This window comes from Lycorma delicatula, chromosome 1 (assembly GCF_047948215.1).
Source record: "Lycorma delicatula isolate Av1 chromosome 1, ASM4794821v1, whole genome shotgun sequence".
Taxonomy (NCBI): domain Eukaryota; kingdom Metazoa; phylum Arthropoda; class Insecta; order Hemiptera; family Fulgoridae; genus Lycorma; species Lycorma delicatula.
This window is the reverse complement of record NC_134455.1, coordinates 257,079,722-257,101,497: the sequence shown is the minus strand read 5'-3', so window position 1 is coordinate 257,101,497 and position 21,776 is coordinate 257,079,722. Positions and strand designations below refer to the sequence as shown.

General features: G+C 31.6%; 1 protein-coding gene across 3 annotated transcripts in view; it reads right to left on the bottom strand.

The window, feature by feature from the left end:
- Positions 1–21,776, bottom strand: part of NaPi-T (Na[+]-dependent inorganic phosphate cotransporter) — a 47,595-nt gene that overhangs the window by 20,668 nt on the left and 5,151 nt on the right. For all 3 annotated transcript variants that reach the window (XM_075376109.1, XM_075376104.1, XM_075376097.1), the window contains exons 2-4: positions 17,805–17,992; positions 16,352–16,585; positions 7,082–7,166 (exon numbers count right to left, since the gene is read on the bottom strand). In XM_075376109.1, coding sequence (XP_075232224.1) covers positions 7,082–7,166; positions 16,352–16,585; positions 17,805–17,992 — 507 coding nt within the window. The remainder of the gene's footprint in view (positions 1–7,081; positions 7,167–16,351; positions 16,586–17,804; positions 17,993–21,776) is intronic.

The window sequence follows — 21,776 nt, the reverse complement described above, 5'->3', positions numbered from 1 at the left end:
AAATTCGATCATAATATAAAAATTAAAATCTGGAATTTAAAAAGTTTGCCTACAAGCAGTAGGTGTGAAAATTTATGGCTGCCAGACCATATTTGAAAGAAAACACAGATAATTGAAAACTGTATGAGAAAAGTAATAACAGGAGATAAAATAATTGTTTTACCCTCAAGACAAAAAAAGAACTTCACCTGATTCTTTTGATTTTACGCAATGAATTGCAGAAGCAATATGTTATCAATTTACATTCCTCAAAAATTTGATTATACCTATTCTTAAATATTTAAAATATAAATTTAAAAAATTAATTTTTAATGATTAAATGAATTTTAATCCATTTTCATTCAATTTTAATCATTCTTAAATGATTAAACCTAATCATTAAGAATGATTAAACCTATTTTTTAAACCTTATCAACCAACTATTCTATAGTATGCGAAACATTTCGCCTTCAGTTATCATTCTTTACTTAGTTATTTATTCACAAAAAAAAAATCTTTTTATAATCCTAACAGCAAATGAAAGAGGCAGATTTACAAATGTGCCACTTATAGGCTGAACCAAATCACCGCTTATACTATATTTCTTATAAAACTAAAAATAGGTAATAAAGTAAGGAACACCAAAGTTAAGCAAACGTTTATTAGAATCACATAAAATGCAATAAAAACTTCATTCCAACAGAATGTAAAAACTCATATATTATAACATATTTACATATTCTAGATATTCAACAAAATAAAAGTCACCTTTCCTTTTGATCGCATTACACTTTTCGTCTGAATTTAATCTCAATGAAAATTTTACTCACATCCTCAAATGAAATCAAATTCGCAGTGTCAGATTCCATTGGTAAATCATTGATTCAATGTGCTAAATCACTCAACCTCCTTTTGAGCATACTTGAGCATAAGTATGTTTTAATTCGTTTCAGGCATGGGAACAAACATTCCGAAGAACAATTGCTTTTTGCCATTTATTTTTAAATTCTTAAAATTACATCGATATTAGAAAAAATATCAAGCAGATTCTGATCTCTAATCCAGTTCCATATATAGTTTATATTGTAACAAGGTCAGTATAATGGACCTCAGTAAGGATTCCTACCAATTAAGAAAAAAGTAGTAGAAAATAATAATGGGAGGAATCCAAAAAGGGGCTAAAAGAAACCCTTTTAGTAAACGTAACAGATCCGTCACACAATCATCTTTTGTAACACTACCCACTGAGACACACCTAAACAAATTTAGCTCCGTAAGAAGAGTTACCAAACCCAGGCTAGGAATGCATAGGAATGAAAGAGCTCAGTCAATCATTCTCATGCTCAACTAGGGTATGGTCTGGCAGATAGAGAAGATAGGAGTATAAATACTCCGGGGAAGACCCGTTAAAAATCACAGCAAGGAGAGTCTGTGTTATGAGTCTGCGAGATGAAGTCTATGATGTGAGTTCTGCGAAATCAGTCAAGACATAGATGTCATGATGTCAGTCTGTGAGATGTGAGTCTGTGAGATTTCACTCAGCAAGAGTATTTTACTAGGAGGTCTGTGAAGGAGAGAATTTTGAATGCAGGTTCGATGCAACTAAGGTGACACCACGAGTAATTCCAGTACACGAAAACAAGAAATAGTTTGGTGAGTTACTCTAAGATTATAAGTGAAAGATATAACGTACTAGATTTCATTCATAAACTGTTAGGGTAGTTTTATCTGTGAACAGCAAATGTATTTGTAGTGAAAGAACGTTATATTTGTCTTATCTATTGTACTATTGTTGTTAATACAAAAGTAGTGGGTAAAAGTGTTAGGACTAGCGATCATGCTAATGTATTTTCTCAATGGGACTGAATTCTGCTTTTCGATATTTAACTACCTGTGAATAAATCCTGACGATTACTTTAAATTATGTTTTGTATATAATCTCTGTTTATTATTATTATTTGTTTGTTATTGATATTTTACTCTTCATAAATTAGTTGTTCAACCCTTCTTAAGTGTAAAACTTGGAAAGAGTACCTCCGTGCTATCGATGCACTTATAAGTGCAAGATCTATACAGGACGTCGATCCATCTCTTGCACTGAAAAAAGTTCCTGAACTATCATTTAAGATAATGAAATCAGAATTCAATAGGAACTTTTCCAGTTCTCTTCCACGGGGATCTACTCAATCCAACCCCCAAAGTGTATTGTGTGCATTAAAGTCCTCCACCAGTAGTATAGGTGGGGGAACCTGAGCAATTAATAGTGTTTTTTCATCCTCCTTCCAATCAAAATTTGCAGTTTATGCTGCAGATAGTGATCTGCAGTGGTTGCTTCATTTTGATTGCGACCGCTTGTATTTTTTTGTTTATTTCAACCACTTCGGTAGTAGCTCTAGTCGATGTTAATGTAGCAACTCCACCTCTAAATCTTATATTTGGCGATTAATCTTGCCGAAAAGTATTGTATCTTCTTAAGTGGAAATTTTCATTTCGACAGAAATGTGTTTCTTGCAGGCATATACAAATCGGATCTACATCATGTGCTAAGCGTTGGAGCTCATAAATTTTTGACAAACATCCTTTGATGTTCCATTGAATTATGACTCGCTAATTTTTTAAATTATTCAATCCCTTGGTTGCTTTTCCTGCATTCTTTTTTCCTCTTCTTTTCCATTTTTCGAACAGCTTCGTGCTCGATAAGTGTGTCATCGCCCGTGTAGCTCTCGGCCTCCTAATCGGATACCATCGAAGCCGCAGACGATGACGGACGTGAATCAGCGCTTGGCTTAGACGCCGATTGGGAGGCGGGAACCTGGCAGACCCCTGCAACAGGAGTCGCATTCTTATTCTCTGAAAGCTGTACTTTTATCAAAGGTTTTGTAAATTTTTTGAGTGAGAGACTTCATTTTGTTCTCTATTATTTTCTCTATCACATCAGCCAAAGTGGGCGCAAGTTTGCCAAGAAACTGGTTTGTATCGACGGCAGAGGAAATAGAAGCAGCAACAGCAGCCGCATCCTGAGCATAAGTTGTTGCTGCTCTAGGCTTGTTGGCGTTTACAATCTTCTTCGCCTCGATTTAGCTGACCTTCTGCAGGGGTTTAACTTCCTGCACAGCTACCTCGTCTTTGTAAACAGTACAATTCCTCGATTTACATGAGTGTTTTCCTTTACAGTTCTCCTCCCACGCAGGGAGGAGGATCCTTGCATGGTTCTCGTTCATGAATCTCCTCATCACACATGCATATTTATGGCCTTTCGCACCGAGCAACGGTGTGGCCAAAACGTTGACACCTGAAACATCTCACGGGCTGCGACACTAAAGCCCACATATGCAACCTGTGTATTCCTGCACGCACTTTCCCCGGCAGTGTTGGTTTCTTGAAAGTAAGAAGATGAGAGGAAAACGGAAGAACTTCGTTGTTCCTTCTCATGTTCGGTCTTCGGCATTCAATCATTCCTTGAGGTGTCAACTCTTCTACAATTTCCTGCTCAGTGCAATTTAGTAGATTCCGGCAAACCACATCACCCTTTGAGGTATCGCGGGTGCTGTGAAGATCGACTCGTACAGCAAACTCACCTATCTTATTTAGTTCAAGGATCTTCTGTGACTGGTTGTCGTTAACAGTTTCTACATGAAGTCCATTGTAAATTTTACAATTTTAGAATCCGAGCCGCCGTAATAAATTGTAATTTTATAAACATTTTCATTTCTTTCAATATCCTGATCGAGCCCCAAACATGCGACAATATTTACATGTTTTTTTTTGTCTTGTAGTGCCAAATACTCCTTGAGGTGCAACATCTGTTCAACTAGATCGTTTGAAATCTCCTGTGAATAAACTTCACATAATTTTAACTCTTCACTCCTTATTTCTCCAACAAAGAGTTCGCGAAATTTAAAGAGAAGGTAGAAAATTTCGAACACTGTAGCGTATGCACATTTTCGACGGTCCAACTCCGAGATTAATCGATCCACAATTGTAAGGAATACGTTTATTTTAAAATCATCCTTAGCACCAAACAGAACTTCTTCATCATCGTCGCTTTCATCAAAATGTTAGTTTCTCTTTCTGATACGCCTCCTCCTCATAGATTGTGAAGTTCTCACGGGAAGATGAAATAAATGAAATTAAGGATTTGTACAAATCGAGGACTAACCCAATACCTGCTTCTTGCTGTTGTAGTTTTTTACTGACTACATTGATGTAACTCGGAATACTACTCTAAAAAAAAAAAAAAAAAAAAAACAGTTATAAACGCAGTTTCAAATCTGGTCATTCTCTTGATTAATCGTGCTGCTTCTGTCTTCGTAATCGCCTTCTCTGAACTGTCATTTAAGATTGATTTCAGAGTATCGTGAATATCGGAGAGACTTCAATAAACCCTTGCAGGCATCATCTCTGCGTGATCATCAGTGAATATCAATGTAACTTGAGATGAATAAAGGAAGTTGATAATAAAAAAAATATTACAAAAAACTGCGGCAAAAGATTACTTTTAATTATAATAATATAATTTTGAAGGGCAATAATTTCATGTATTTTGGTAGAAAAGGATTAATGTACAAATGTGCAAAATATCTTTCGAATCAACACTTAATTCGTTATCATTTAAAATGAAAAATAAGCAAATTAGATGTACTTATAAGTCCGACCTCAAGTAATCAATTAATAATTGGCCTTTATAGTCTGTAGTAGGCACTATTTATATTATGGATCACTGTACACTGTACTTTTGAATTGCACATATAGATTCGACGATGTAAATTTAAATTTAAAAACTGTGTACGAAAGTACGAGGCGGCCGACGCTGCCTTTTGCTGCCGTTTGTGCTCACGCTCTGCAATGAATCTCGAAATAAGGAGACAATATTATATCGGTAAGATGTGGGAGAGAGATGACCGGCCGGCGCTGCCGCCGCGCTCTGCCGCCGAGCCGCCGCCGTGTGGCCATTACCGGGAACCGAGTACAGAGATAAGAAATTCGGCGAAGTTGATACTCCGTTTTTAGTGGCCGCGGAAAAAATCTCCGCCTTCGAAAATTTGCCGCCGTAGGATAGTGCCTAGCTAGCCTATTTAGAAATCCGCCATCTAATAACTAAGGCAGACTAATCGTAAAGGTGATTTGAAAATTGTTTTCTATTGATTATAATCGTTTAATAAGCGTAGTATAATACCAGTATGAGTTCTAAATTAATATCTGTCTACTTTTGCAATGAATTTTTATTATTGTACAAACATTATATATAATTTTTAATATAGATTTTAATGATATAATTATCATTAATAATTGTGTAATTAGTTGACTGGTACTAGATTCGTCTATAGATCTGATATCAGTAATATCCATGAAATTAAATAATTTTGATACCAGTTTTATCGAAAGAAATGATGAACTAATCAATGTTCATAGATTCTTGTAACAGATGTTCGCTCTTTTAGTATGATCAGATTTCCTATTCCATGCTTCAGACCCCATTAAAGACAATTTCTTTTTACATAATTTAACAAAAAATTCAGTTTTGAATGTTAAATAAGGTATGATTAGTCGCATTATTTTCACCTTCATCAATATTAATTTTATCAAATTTAAAACCATATGGTTTACCAGAATGACTGAGTTAAAGATAAAATTCATATGCATCATTAGATTTATTATTCACAATTTTTTTTATTTTCTGTTTCTTTCTGTATAAATGTGTAAATATTATGCATTAAAAGCCAATCTCTGTGGCAGAGTGGCAACATCTCGGCTTTTCATCTGGAGGTCCTGGGTTCGAATATGGTTAGGCATGGCTTTTACACATACTGAGAAATTCATTTATCAATCATAACTGTAAGAGGGCATAAACCTGTTGTTAATATGTAAATTAATGGAAGAAAAATGAAGGAGCTTGAACATTAAATCGTTTCTGCTCAGTTAAATTAATTTAAAATGTCAGTTAAACTAAATTGTAAATATCAATTAACTTAACAAACATATTAATTGTAACTGACAATCTTAAGTAGTAAAAAATTAATTTACTTTACTGACAGAAAGAAAATTTAAACAGTAAAATAAACACTTAGCGTCAATATAAAAATCTTCCAGTAAGTATTATGCAGTAAATTAGCATGGTTAAAAAAAACTTCGATAGAAGTGGTAGAACTAACTCATATGATGTACATAAACATTAGGAGATAAACATTAACTGATGCTGACTTCTGATTGGTAACTGATACTAGGTATATAAAGATACATTCATTTATTTGTGATTTAGCCTATCCATCATTCATTTTTTTATTATATTGCTATTTTTTGTTAAAAGAAAAATAGAATTAATTTTGTTTTATAAATTGTATGTAAATAATGGTGAGAGATGAGTCACAAAACTATACATTAACAGTAGTTCGAAAATTTAAATTAATTTAGACTACTTTAAACAGCAAAGATTTACTGGACTGTAGTGAGCGAGTCAGATGCTTTTCAGAAATATTAATCAATCACGGCATTTAACTTATTTGAGAGACGGGTTTATTCTGACAGCTATGTACGTATTCAAAACTGGAATATTTTGAGTGCTGAAAGTCCCCAAGTACATCATAAAATGTTGATACAAAAGAATTATTGTTTATCTTTTTTGTCCCCATAATCACAGAATGTAATACCACAAAATGGCATCAGAATCTTCTGATACAGTTTATTTCTATCTTAAAAGGGGATAAATGAAACTAACTACTGGTTATACAAAACTCAGTCCAATCAATACTTTTGTGATTGTAGTTTTTGGTGATCGGGTCATCAATTATGACCCATTTCAGACCAGATTTCACTTTTCAGATTTCTTTCCATGGGATTAACTTAAAAACAAAGCCTATAATGAACATAAACTAGCACAATTAAATAACACTGAAGAAGGTTTGATAAATATTCATACATAAAGTTTAACGAAAAAAGTACACATTGTAAAAAGTGCTGCCCCTATTCATAACATAGCACCCGTTATCACCACTTATTCAATCGCTTTATCCTTCTGTTAACTACGTTTTTCAAGAACATCCATTATCTTCTTTTATTAGAACTTATTAATAATAATTACAAAAAATATTATTTTTCATTATACCTAAATATGAAGAAACGAATTTGCTTCTCTCATTTGGTGGAATCCAGTTGGCTGTTAAATGGTGCATTGAAGGCCATGCCACACCCCAAAAATAAAATCAGAAAAATGACACAATTTTAAAAGTTTTATCTTTTTTTTTTACGCGAATTGATTTTACAGTCTAAACATTACCAGAATTAATTTAGCCATTCATAGTAAACTACACACTCGATGCAATTTTCTCTTCTTAAAGTACTCACAGTAACTGATCTACAATTTATGTTACTTGGTCCATAAATTTCAGATTTATCTTTTTTATATTTACATCCTTGTACGAAGTAAAGAAAGTATTGTGATCGCGAAAAATTTCGGTTTTCATATTTCAAAGGAAATATCCATTTTGACCATCCTTGAATCCATTTTGACTAGTTTCGGCGTGACGTCTGTACGTATGTAGCTCGCATAACTAAACAACGATTAGCCGTAGGATGTTGAAATCTTGGATTTAGGACTGTTGCAACATCTAATTGTGCACCTTCCCTTCTGATTGCAATCGACAGGGCCAAAAGTGTCCAAAAAACCCCAAAATCCAAAATATTTGGATTTTGGACTGTTTCTTAACTGTGGTAATAAGCTCTCGTTAAGAGCTTTTCAACGATATATCATAAGTGGTATTTATTTACATTGGTTGCAGAGTTATAGCCAAATAAAATTTTATTTAATGAAATATTTGGATCTTATAAGGGGAAGGCACATCGATTCAAATCAGACTTCATCTCCTTTTGTTTAACTTTTTTTTAATTTAAATATATTGATCTATTAGTAATTATTAACCTCTCATTGTAAAAGAGTTTTTAAAATTAATAATAATTCAATAACAAAAAAAAATATCAGAAGTTATTAATGAAATAAAATTTTATGTATTTTTCATTTAAAAAAATGTGTATTTGTAATTTAATAGGCGTACAAGGAAGTCATGCGGTGCCCGTATCAGATTTTTTATTTTCAGAATGTAGCAAAACATTCCAAAGTTTTATGATTAACATAATTTATTATTTATATTTATCTACATTGATGTAAATTTTTTTGCTGTGAACAGTGAACAAATAGTTTTGCACAATTTTATTTTCCTTGAAAAGAAATAGGCTAAAATTCTTCACTCTTCATCATACTTACTGATTAAATTAATTTCAAAAAACACTCAAAATTTGTTTCTTTAAAGTTGTAGAAATTAAATAAAATTTCTCTTAAATGTAGAAAAAATTTATTTACTTCCTTGAACATGTCACAGAAAGATTTTGAATTTACTCGGAATGTCCTATATAAAATTGTACAAATAAAGATTTTTTTACCAATCTATCAGAGGTTTTAGCTCCGTTTATGGTTTAAATCAAATTCCGAACAAGAGACAAAATGAAAGGTGAGAAAAAGAAAATATACATTTTTGCGTCAAAAGCTCTAGCCGGCGCCCAAACGGAGCGATGAATTTATTAACTTTTAACACAAGGAAATCGTATAATTTTGAAATCGATTTCATGATTTAGGATCCAAGAATTGCAGTCTTTGAGTTCAATAACCAGTCTTTCATAGTGTTTTGAACTGATAAACATGATTGTAACAAAACCTAAAATTTAATAGATAATCCCAATTATTCTCAAAACTTAAAAGTTAAAAAATAATATTCATAATAATATAGAATACATTAAAAAAGGTAATTTTAAAAAATAATTAAAAAGCTAATTCATGGATAAAATTTAAATAAATCATTGTATAAATATATAAAATGGCAAGCTGGATTTTTAACTTAATGGCCTACAATAGCTGGCTGTCATCAGAATTTGACTGGAAAATAATAATTGTATTAGGTTGTGCAGTTATGAATAAAAGCTGATTAATAAATAATATTAATCTATTTGATGTTACTATTATTGAACAAAATAATATGAAATGAGATTATATTTTTTGTTATAATAGCTAAATAATAAAAAATTTGTAACATATATATTCTTTGCTTTTTTAAGTTTTTCAGAATGTTTTATGGTTGTTTTGGTATTGTTTTATGGTCTGATCTTCATATTTTATATATACAAAATTACATTCAACTTTTGTAATATTTTAACTTTTAGAATTGTTTGTCATGTATATACTATTACGAAGCTCTGCATTATGAATAATTTTGGGATCCCCTTTTCAGTCACTTTAGTTTGATATCCCCCTTGATGAATTTCAGACAACTTTGTTTTGTAAGCTTGAAGAAAATAGCGTCCAACGTCATCTATTTTGTTTTCTTAAAATAGTTGTCTCGAGTCATCATTTTACCTTTCCTTTTAAAATGAGTAAGTTACATCGTAATTATTTTATCAGTTACGAAAAAAAATTATTCAAATAAATCACATCAATATTCTAAGCTGTATTTATTTTTAATGTATAAAAACGATGCTAAAATAAAATTTATTTTGTTAATATTGAACATTTTTAATTATTCATTAGAACATTTTGTTATGAATTTGGGCGATACAAAACACAAATCTAAAAAAAAACAATGGAACCATATCATCTAGTAAATTTCGTTATCTGTATGGGAATTCTGAATCATTTTATACTACGAGTATTAAATAAAATCGTTTTATAAAAGTGTATATCAAACCGGAGAGATATTTTCTCAGGAATTTTTTTTTTTAATTCATGTGCAAATTTAGTTTAAACCTCGTTTGATTAAGTCCGAAATCTTAGTTTTTTGTAGTCCATTGTGTGCACTGCTTTTTTTGAATACTTTTCTTATATACAAGAGCACATAAGGATTGTAAAACTGGTCTTAATTCCCAAAACTACTTGATCGGTGTTATTTTTTTATTTTTATGAGCATAATGATTTTAATTTTCATAGTACTGTACTTTCTAACATGATCGTTTAACACAAAAAGTGAATGTTATAAAATCATACCACTGCTTGTAAGCAAAATATGTCAATATAACCGGCTTCAAAAATTACGTCCTTTCAACATAATATTTTATAGCTAACTACTCCTACGTTAACACATGCGGAACAATTTCACAACACACATCAACTTTAGGCAGTTTTTTTGTTAAAGAAAAAGAAAAAACTAAAACTGTATATGGTGATAATTTATACCTCTATTTTAACATAATCCTAGTATTTCCTACTAGTGCTTTACAATGATTGATACATTTTTGCCTCATTAGGTTTTTTATCCACGTAGTCTTTGTATTATCGTCCAATGAATTTCTTTGTACGGTTTACAAGGCAATTAGGATGAACTTAAGCTTAAATGCAAAATGATACTTAACGATTTTCTAAGCGACGTATATGCAAATTCATTACACAAGCCGATTCATTACTACAAGCATTTTTAATTATGCAGTACCTGTAGAATATCCCTAATTCTTTTTCATGAAATAACAAATTTTAAATATGTAAATTTAGAATTATGTAATTTTACTCAAATAAACGGTAAAAAGTCTTTGAGACTATTTTTTACTTCCTTGCACAAAGTAAAGAAAGTATTGTGATCGCGAAAAATTTCGGTTTCCAGATTTCAAGGAAATGTCCATTTCGACCATCTCTGAATCCATTTTGACTAGTTTCGTACGTATGTATGTATGTATATATGTATAAAATTTTAATTATTGAAATATTTGGATCTTAGGGGAAGTCACATCGGTTCGAATGAGACTTCATATCCTTTTTTTTAAATGTTTTTTTTTTTTAATTAAATACATCGATATATTAATAATTATTAACCTCACATTGTCAAAAATGTTTTATAATAAATAATAATTCAACAATAACAATAAAAATATAGTATGAAAAATTATCAGAATTTATTAATGAAATAAAATTTTATGTACTTTTAATTTAAATAATGTGTAAATGTAATTTAATAGGCGTATAAGGAAGTCATGTTGTTCACATCAGTTTTTTTACTGACAGTTCCGGTAGTCAATTCTTCACCTAGATTAAGAAGACCTGGATAGGTATTATTTTAGAACGTAGGAAATTTGTTGAACCAGAAAATATTAGTAGTCATTTTCTGTTTAATTAAATATTTCTTTGCATCTGTTTATAGTTTATGTACTTTGTTATTGTATGTCTGAAATTATTAATTTTTAAAATAAATTGTTCAAACATTTCAAGGCAGTGAAATTATGTGCACTAATGATTTGTTTTCTTATCTGTTGCTGAAGCAATTTTTTAAAGCAAGTTCGTTATATTTTGTAAGACTTCAAAACCTGTTGTTAGACTCAGAAATGTTGTGTATTTAGCAAAAACCGATTGTAAATCTACCAGCTTTGTTGTAACTAAAACTACGAGTGAAGGATCAAAAAATAGGAAATAATTTACTGACTGGAGTTAAAAACAGGTTTACAAAAGAAACATTGATGAACTGCATAGCTGCTTTGGGACGGTCAAAAGAAATGATATTAAATTTTAAAGTTATGTGAGAAAGACAGACGGGGCTAACTATTTTTGTAGCAACTGTCATCAGTTGTATGGATGAGATCGCAACACGAGTTGCGATCTCATCCATACAACTGATGAAAATGTAAAAAAATTAAAGAACTGGTGTTCCTGTTTTTATAGCCATAAAAGTATAAACCTAACTACACCAGCATTAAAGGTCCTTTCTGATAAAAATGTAATTTAAAAACATATGCTCGGAAAAATTAGTATGCTGTGATAAATTAGTTAAACAACATTATCAGACGGATATCAAAAGAATTGTTTCTGTTAAGTTAAAAAGTTCTGAATCACAAGCTACAGTGTACAGTGTACAGTGTGTTTTAATAAAAATATGTGCTGAAATGTGAAGTACTTTAAAGCTGGAATAAAAGCAGTGTTATATTATTTTTTTAAATGTAGGAGCTGGACTAATCAGGAGTTCTGAGAAATCAGGTCCAAATTTCGAAAAGAAAGTTAATAAGGATAGATAAATCCGTTTATAGAAACTTTAAAATAAAAAAGACAGATTATTAAACAAAAGTAAAGTAATTACAGTAAAATTATGTAAATTCAGTTCTCCGAAGTTTGTTTTTATGTTAATAACGGAACGTTCTTACAAAAATGTTTAAAAAAGTTGACGTTAAATTTTTACAGCAATCTTATCTAATGTAATTTAAAGATTTCATGATGTGATTGTGAAGAATTCTCAGTTTATCTAATTTATGTAATTAAAGATGAAATTTACTAGCATTCGGGAAAAAATTTAAATTGTGAGAAGAAACAAGAGTACAATAATAGTTATCCATAACTGCAGAAAAATAAATGTTATGTTAACATGGAAAAGTATAGGACTCTTTTTCTTTTATTGGAAAAGTATTGGGGCTCTTTTTCCTATTAAAAAAAAATGTGGGATGCCCCGTAATTATATATTCATAAAAATCCTGTGTTTTTTTAACAACCTTTTCACGACGGTAAATAAATATACGGTGCTTCTATTATTACTTGCACCTCCATTGCACTACTCTCAGATTTTTTCTGTACTCTTGCCACAGCCTCCTTTACCTTACGACTGGTCGAAGGAGTGATTGTTTTACTTTCATCTAACTACTGGTGTTTATTTGACTATTGGTTTATAGCTAGTCTTTGATTAATTATTTGTATCATCTTATATATTTAAGAGCATTCTTTGCAATATTTTGATGGTTTTGTTGGTTGCTAGGGACTGTTTATCTGTTTGTTTACATTCATTTATTTTTTTTTTATTTTATTTTTTTTTTTTGTTATTTCTCTTTATTATTTTGCAAAAGTATGGAAGTGTAAGATTTGGGCCTTTTACCTCTTTTAAGTGATTTTCTTAAATTTTCTGGTTCATACGTTGTTCACGATGCCGGGCAGCGCGGATCGTTGTCCTCTATGTGATGAGATTTTCTTTGGGAAAGTGAAGTATTTTCGTTGTGTGGTATGCAAAATTCGGTATTATCAAAAATGTTTAGGACTTTCGGCGGAGGAGGTTAGATTGTATTCTCAGAGCAAGAATTTTAAATGTGGCTCTTGCATGATGAATTTGTTGACATGATGAACTTGGACGTTTTTACACACGAAACAACGGATCCTTCCTTCTGCAATAATGGTTTGGATTTAATTTTGACTAACTGCAGGATTTTCACTAGAGATGCTGAGGCTCTTGTTTGCCCTGATAAGTTCCATCCTCCGTTTGAAATTGGGTTCCTTGAAGTCGCAACCGTTGATGTGGGGGAAACGGGCCTGGTTTTTCGCTATGATAGTGGTGACTATCGTGCGTTGTATGACGATGTGAGGTTTGCTGATTGGTGTAATGTTCTCTTGACCGTCGATTTGGAGGAATCGGTTCTGGGTTTACAGAAAATAATTACTGAAGCGATTGATAAACATGTTCGTGCATTTCCTCCTAAGTCAACCAAATTTCCACCTTGGTTCAATAGGAACATTGTTAATCTTCTCAAGAGGAAGAAGGCTGCTCATCGCAGGTTTAAATCTTCTGGTCTGTCGGATGATTATTTCTTATTTTCTCGGTTGCGTAGAGATGTTAAGTATGCGATAACGGATGCCAGAGTGGTTTGGGCTCGGAAGTGTGAATCTGACCTTTGTTCTAATCCGAGGAATTTTTGGAAATATATTTCTCGACAGAAGTCTAACTGTGTGAGGACTTCAGCCCCTATTGTCGATGGACATATTATTTCTGATCCTCGGTTGAGTTGTCAGTATTTTGGTGAATATTTTCAATCAGTATACCAGGACTTTCCTACGCAGACTACGTCTGGTGGCGCCTGTATCAACAACCATCAGATTCTTGACATTCCGATGGTTTCATCTTCTGACGTATCCAGTGCTATAAACATTCTTAACGCTAGATCGGCGGTCGGCTTAGATCGGATTCCTGCGTTTGTTGTCAAAGGTTTAAATGAGATTGTTTCTCCTATCCTGGCTTCCCTGTTTAATTGGAGCTTATCGTCTTCTTCTTTTCCTTCCCTATGGAAACACGCAGTTGTTACTCCTATACCTAAGCCTGGTGTCCCTTCCCTGTATAATTTCAGGCCTATTTCTATCATCGGTACCTTTTCCAAACTCTTCGAGAGGATTCTATTTGGACATATTTATGACCATGTTCTCCTGATATTATCGTCATTTCAGCATGGATTTATTAAAGGTCGTTCACCAGCTTCTAATTTGGCCGCCTTTTTGCAGGATTCAGTTAATGCAATTGAGCATAGGGATCAAGTGGATGTGATATATTTTGATTTTACCAAAGCTTTTGACAAGATGCCCAATCATTTATTGTTATCAAAGACCAAGAGCTTCGGCTTCAGCGATCGTTTTAATGATTTGCTGTCCTCTTATCTTCGTGACAGGCGTTTTTCGGTGAGTTCTGGTGGACAGATGTCTGAGGAATCCTTCTTGGCTAAGTCTGGAGTGCCCCAAGGCTCTGTTTTGGGTCCCCCTCATTTTATTATTTTTATAAATGATATCGGGGATCTTTTGACGTGCAATTTTCAGATGTTTGCGGATGACGTCAAAATATATTGTCCGATCAGGAATAGTATGGATCACCTGTTGCTACAATTGAATATTAACAAGGTTGTTGAGTTGGCTGACCGCAATTGTATGCCCTTGAATTTTCGAAAGACCAAACATTTGACTTTGTCTGGTAAGACGTCGAGCTCTATTTTCAGCTATAGGATTGGTACGCACGCTATTGTCACTGAGACATTGGTTGAGGACCTCGGGATTTTATTTGACACGAAGTTGTATTTTCACGAATATGTTGCTCGGATTGTCAATAAAGCACGCCGGGACCTTGGTCTTGTCCTTTGGATTTGTGGACGGTTTAACTATATTTCCACTTGTAACCTGCTGTACCAATCTTTGGTGAGGAGTCGCTTGGAGTACTCGACCGTGGTGTGGAATAGTACACGAGTTTTTGTCTCTGATCTGGTTGAGGGTGTTCAGAATAGGTTCTTGAACTGGATGCGTTTTAAGTTTGGAGATTGTTTTGTTGGCGCTAGTAGAAAGGACATGTTGAGGCGATTAGACCTTTCCAGGTTATCTGATAGAAGGACGTACTTTGACTTGGTTTTCTTTTATAGAGCTCTGCACAATAAACTTCCGACGCGTTACCATGTTGTCTTGCGGAACCAGGCCAGGTCGGTGAGGTCTTTTAGGCAATTTGTGACGCTGGTTGGTTCCACCGTGTCTCTGATTGAGCGGTGTACCAGTATTGCAGTGGAGTTCTAGGATAAGCTATGCTTTTGGGAAGATGAGACAACCTTCATTAAAAATTTGAGAGGTTACGTGGCGATGGATTATTCTCCTTGGTGTAATGCTCACTTTCATGATTTTAAAATTACTGTTGTTAATTTTAAGGATTATTGCTTATAACTTGTTTTATTTGGAATGTATTAGTAATATTGTGTTTTTGTTTTTTTACGTTTTCATCTATGTGTTTTTATTATCACTCCATAGCTACCGTTTTTAAAGTTCTAATTATTATTTTTTTGTAAAAAAAAATAAAAATTATTATAATAAAATAAAAATTATTATTATTATTATTATTTAAATTAAAAAATTTAAAAGGTCGCAGTAAAAGTAGAAAGAAACACTACTTTTTCTATCTATTTTAAACATCGACTTTTAAAAGTTGGCAACAAGTTAATGTTAGGAACTTCATGGTAGGAGTTTCTAATATGATATCGACTTAAAAGTTACTAAAGAATACTACTTTTTTATCTTTTAAAGCCTTAGTTTGAAGTAGATTTAAACTTTGAGAAACGTTTATTTTGAATTAAAGGATCAAAAAGTGAAGATCTAAATAATGGTATATTTTTTTCTGACTAATAGTTAACATTGCTCACAAAATAATGTCTTGATAAATTTATGGTAAGCCTATATTGCTCTCTGACAAAATACTTAATCGCACTTTTATTCTAAAATATTACTTCAGCCATGACATTCTAGATGTAATTTTTCGTAATATACATTTTCTTACTCAGCTCATTAAATTGAAGATATTACATTTAATATTCTTAATATGCAAAATACGACAATCATCACGGATGAATATTTTTTATTAGTAAATGCAAATGTTATATATATGTGGACATAAAGTATTTTACAGGCCTAGACTTTTTTAGTCATTTATATCTTTAAAAATTACACATTCAAAAAAAGTTAAAGTTTTGCAGTTTATTTCATTCTGAAGATATAATTAAAATTAGATCTGTTAATAATCTTACAATTTTTAAAAAATTTTATTTAAAATAATTTCTAAATAAATAGAAGACATTCATACTTAACTGTAATAAAACCTTGCAGTACACGCAGAAAGACAAGTAGTCTGAAATCTGTAAATGCAGCTGTGGGTATGCAAAAAGTTATTAGGCATGATAAAAAGTTTGATAAACCGAAAACCTTTTTGGTACCGAAGTGACGAGCAAGCATTCCTCCTGGAATCTGTGTTAACCAATGAAGCCAAAAAAATGATCCCAGTATATAATTTTGTTGCCTTTCATCCCAGTCGAATCCATCAGTCTAAAAAAGAATGATATAAGTTGCATGCTGTAATTAAAAACAATGCATATGGTATTAACCAAAATTCTGTGTTGCAATGTTATTTTCTACAGGCACCACCTAAAAATGTATTTATATTGAAATATATTACAATTTATACAGTAATATACATTCAGAAAGATGTGTATTAACAAGATTAAAAAAATAATTTACATACATTTGATTACATCACAATGTTAAATTATAAAGATATATTAAAAAATCATAAATAACCATTAATCAGTTCAAATCCATACTCGATGCTGTAAAGTTATACTGGCCTTCAGAAACTAAAAATGTAATTAAATTATATCAATTCTAGCGTGTTAACTTTGTTGTGCCGTATGCTTTTTATACTAAATATTAAATGTAAGATTACTTTAATACTAAATATAAACATATTTATATCTTAAACAAAAAGAAAAATTAATTATTATTGAAATATATATTTTCTGCTAAGATCGTCATAATTCTTATATTGAGCACATTTATCTACCTTTCTTAGCTTAGATTTAGTTGAGGAAGATAAGAAATACGGTAGATAATTGTACTCGATATAAAAGTTAAGGAAAATTAATATCTGAGCAGAGTTTCAATTTCTGAGAGCCTAGTATCTCATACGTTAAGATGGTCATTCATCTTTTCAGTTTCAGAATGGCCGGATTGTAAGGAGAGCTCACCTTAGATTATATAGAGTACAAACTACATAGTGTTGGCCATGAGAAAAAGATTTCTCCCAGTAGTCAATGCCTGTTTCTCCTGATCGTGACAGTGAAGAGACTGTCCTTGTGCCTAGTATCTGTATGGAATTCCTCCTGAAAGATTTCAGATTCCTAGAACCAAGGCTTTAGAAAATATTATGATCATTGAATAATATTTACTACTATTTCTGTATGAAGATTATTTTATTTATTAATTAAGCAGTTCTAGAAGAATAACTTTCAGGTGCATTAAACAGATCATTATTTTTTACAAACTTCATCGATCACCATGATTAAAAGAAATAATATATTTTTTTGTCAATTAGCAGCTCATGAAGTCAATAACAAAAATTTACTGATAAATGTTGTTTAAAAAACAATTTTGTTCTACATATGATGAAAATTAGCAACATAACAATAACAGTTAAGTAAAAAATAATAAATGAATTTCTGTATCGATCTATCTCCTTAATAAATATGAGGTATGACTTTAACTTTACCTGTATTTTAATACCTGCTGTTTGGTTTTCAAAAACTGAATGTTGTGTGGTACATTCACTGATAGGTAATGATCCATTCCCTGATCTCATATTTTTAATCATGCCAACTAGAATAATGTTGATATGAATACGATGCATATAATTTATGCCAAATCCCACAAATACGACGTACCACAGTACATTACGGGCTGAAACAAACATTTTTTGTTAGTTAAGTATATTTTTAAACAGCGGATGAATCATTCAAACGCTAGATTTTTGGATAAATATGGGAATTTTCAGATATAACTGTTCAGATTACAAGTTTTGTTAAATAAGAGTTAATTGATAACACATGTTATTTAATTAAAACACCATACACCTGTGTATATATATATATATATAAAATGAAATATTATATATATAAAATGAATTACTACACATTACTACTATACTGATCCACAACTACTCGACATGGGGGGGCGTTGTTGTGCTCCTCACTCCAGAAAAAGCTGGAGGTCGTCCAAAACATCGCATACGGACGATTTTTGGAGCACCGTGGTTCATCAGCAACACTGCTGGCATCACCACGATGCCAGTATAAAAACCGTGTCGGAAGTGGGTGTAGCACAAGCGTGCGGGCTGTCTGGACCGCCGTGTCCCAGAATCGGTATCTCAGTAATATATACAGAGAGGATCCTACCCCACAGGGTGTAAGGAAAAGACCTCACGCCGTTCTTGACGCCGTTTTTTTAATTTCTATAATGTTCAAGAAATTTAGTTTTAAAGAACCTATTTGTTTTTCCTACATAAATACCACCTCAATCATTACATTTAATTCAATAAATTCCATGCATATTTTTATTTTATTATTGTTATTTTTGTTTTTTAAATATTTTTTTATGAGGTTATTATTTTGTATTTTTTGTGTAATATTTGTTATTAATTTTAAAATAGTAATGATAAACTTCTGATAACAGTGATGATATCTTTAATAAATTTTGGCTTTTCTTGGATACGTTTTAATATTTATTTTTATTATTTTTTTTTTATTATTTCAACAAACCATTCTAGTGTCTTTATTTACATTTAATTTACAAGCTATTTAATTTTTGTGGGATCGGGCACCGGACTGGGTCCTGCAACGGTCCTGAAAAATGAGGTCATTGTTTCAACTGTGGGGTTGCGGGGCATCTTCGATCGGATTGTCCGACTACAAAATGTAGCACAGAGGCAAAATGTTCCCTATGTATTGTTCGGGGTCTCTCTTTAGGGGGACGTGGCTGCAGGCCCAGCTCCGACAAATAAGACCCGTTACCTTTGCCTTGGGGAAGACCTGCGTTGGGACAGCCCCGTTCAGGACGGGTGAGCCGCTTAGGTGTCCCACTACCGATGATTGGACGGGGACTCCCCTAGGATTTTCTTGAATCTTCGTATGGATTCTTATTTATCTTCGTAAATGATGAACTCAAAAAAAAAAGAAAACAGCTATTTAATTTATTTACTAAATCGTAACCATTTTTTATATTTGTTAATACTCGGCTTCTTTTTCTTCTTGTTAATTAATAAAATACATAGTCTGTCTCATTTTTCTTATTCATTTATAAAAGTAAATAAATTTTTATAAGTAATTCATTATTATCAATGCATTGTTCAGTCTAAATTTAGATCTCATTCTGTCGTGTACACTTTCATTAATAATGTAATCTTCTTTTAATATAACTCAAACTAAAACGTTAAACATGTAATGATTATTATAACATATTAGAAATAATATTTAATCATCAACTGGATAATGTCTTTTATTTATTACAAAATATGAACCAGCAAACTTAATACATGGAGTAATTACACCTAACTAAGGTATTACAACGAAGTGGTTCAAACAATATTAAATGAATTAGTAAATTCATTTATCTCTGTTATTTTGGATATAATATGCAACAGAGGGAAGATTTTAAATTGATTAAAGGTTGCAATGGGGTGTTTAATTTATGAATCTGTTTTGTCCAGTTAAACTAGGGGGAATAGATTCAAAAGTTTATAATCTACAATGCTATTTTAAATTATTTTTTTTTTTTTTTTTTTTTTTTGATCAATGGTCTGTTTTGTATACTTACCTCTAGGCCCAGTCCTTAATAAAAACATTTGAGCTATGTTAAATATGCCTGTTAAAGATTAAAATAAGAAAGAAAGGAATAAGAAACTATTAGAGCAAGTCGTTTCTGCCACCTTCCTTATATTGTATCAGATCTCCATTTTAACTACTATAACAGTCTGTGTATATGCAAATTTTGCTTCTCTTCCCATTAAAACTGCTGTAAAATTCTATAAAGTGAAAAATTCTTGCTCAGTGTCCTATGTAAGTTGGATGGTTAGTAGGATCATATTTATTTATCAGTAAGATAAGAACAGATAAATTTATTCAAAAAGCGATAGATACAAGAAATATTTCTTTTTTATAGAAATACGAGGTCTATTTACAAAAAAACTCTTAAACTTTAAATTCATTTTTATTTATGATAAATGCAAATCCATATTAATACGAACAGTTACCAGTAAAGGTCATGTTGCACATTAAATAGTTTATTTGAGTTCAGTAGTTTTTTATGTATTCTTCCTTCATTACCCTAAAAATAAACAATATTCAATTTCTTCACACGCACCAAGATGTTGTTTTGTGTAATTTCTATGTCTACAATTACCGTTTCCTCATGGTCAAGTTCATGAAACTTCTCAGTGTAAACTCTAACCTTCAGATAATAAAAATAAAAAGATGTAATGTTTAGGCTTATTAATGTCAATGGGAAATCAGTTTTCCTCTTACATTAAAAACTTGAACATAAGATAATTTTTGTATGATACAGTTCTCTGCAGTAATTAAACTATTGCATTTGATTTCTGAACTTTTGGATTGAAAAAGGCACTAGTAATATCATTTTTATGATCACAACAAGATTTATATACTAAATCTCTTGGTTATTTCTCAAATATACAATATCTGAAAATATTATCAAATCTGATGCATGCTTCACAGAATCTGTATATTCTAAGAAGAGAAAATTAGTTTTCTTGTCAAATACAGGATGATTAAAACAGAGTTTTTTATCAGAGGGCGTAGCAGGAATAATATCAGTGGACAACAAAATTTTGTTTTTTTTTTTGTTATAAGAATGGCTGAATCTTATAGTATTTTTGACACAAACTTCAAATCTGTAAATGGTTTTTTTTTTTCTAACAGGCAGGGATTTTTGTAATTACCAGTTTTTGTCATAAAAAAAAACATTGTGATGATAGTATAACAATATTATAGATGCAACTTCTTCATGCCAAAAATCTGCCACTCTTGGAATTTCTGGTGTAGTTTGCTGAAGGTATATCAGTCTTAAGAAACCAGCCAGGATTCTTGGATTCAATTTTCCCTGGTAGCATGTTTCCATGGTGGACATATACTAGTGAAAATCTTCTCCATGTTCATCCAGATGAAGAAAATTCAGTTCTCCATGAAAAAATCCAGATGAAAATTTAAAAAGTGAATCTGTAGTGACATATTACATCCAAGAGCTTTATAGTTTTTGAGAAGCTCAGTTGTAACATCTTTGTAGTTACCTGACTTATGATTTCCAAGGAGGTTATTTATAATCTTTTTAAAAATATTTCTATACAGCAACCTCACAGTCATTCAAACTGTTTTAAAATTCAATACTATTCATTAGTTTTCTTATTTGTGGTCCAATAAATACACCTTCCCTTATCTTAGCATCACTTACATTAGTGAATTTTTTTTTTTAGAAAAAAATTCAGTCCGTCATGATCCATTGATATAAAAAATGCTTTATTAAACCTAGCTTAATGTGTAATGGTAGCAGTTAAACTTTTCCAGGTTTTAGTAGAGCTGGACTTACAACATTTTTCTCTCCAACACTCAGTGTTTCTCTTTCGACCAATTTTTTTAACATAATGATTATTCCTATCTCTGCTGTACCAGTCATA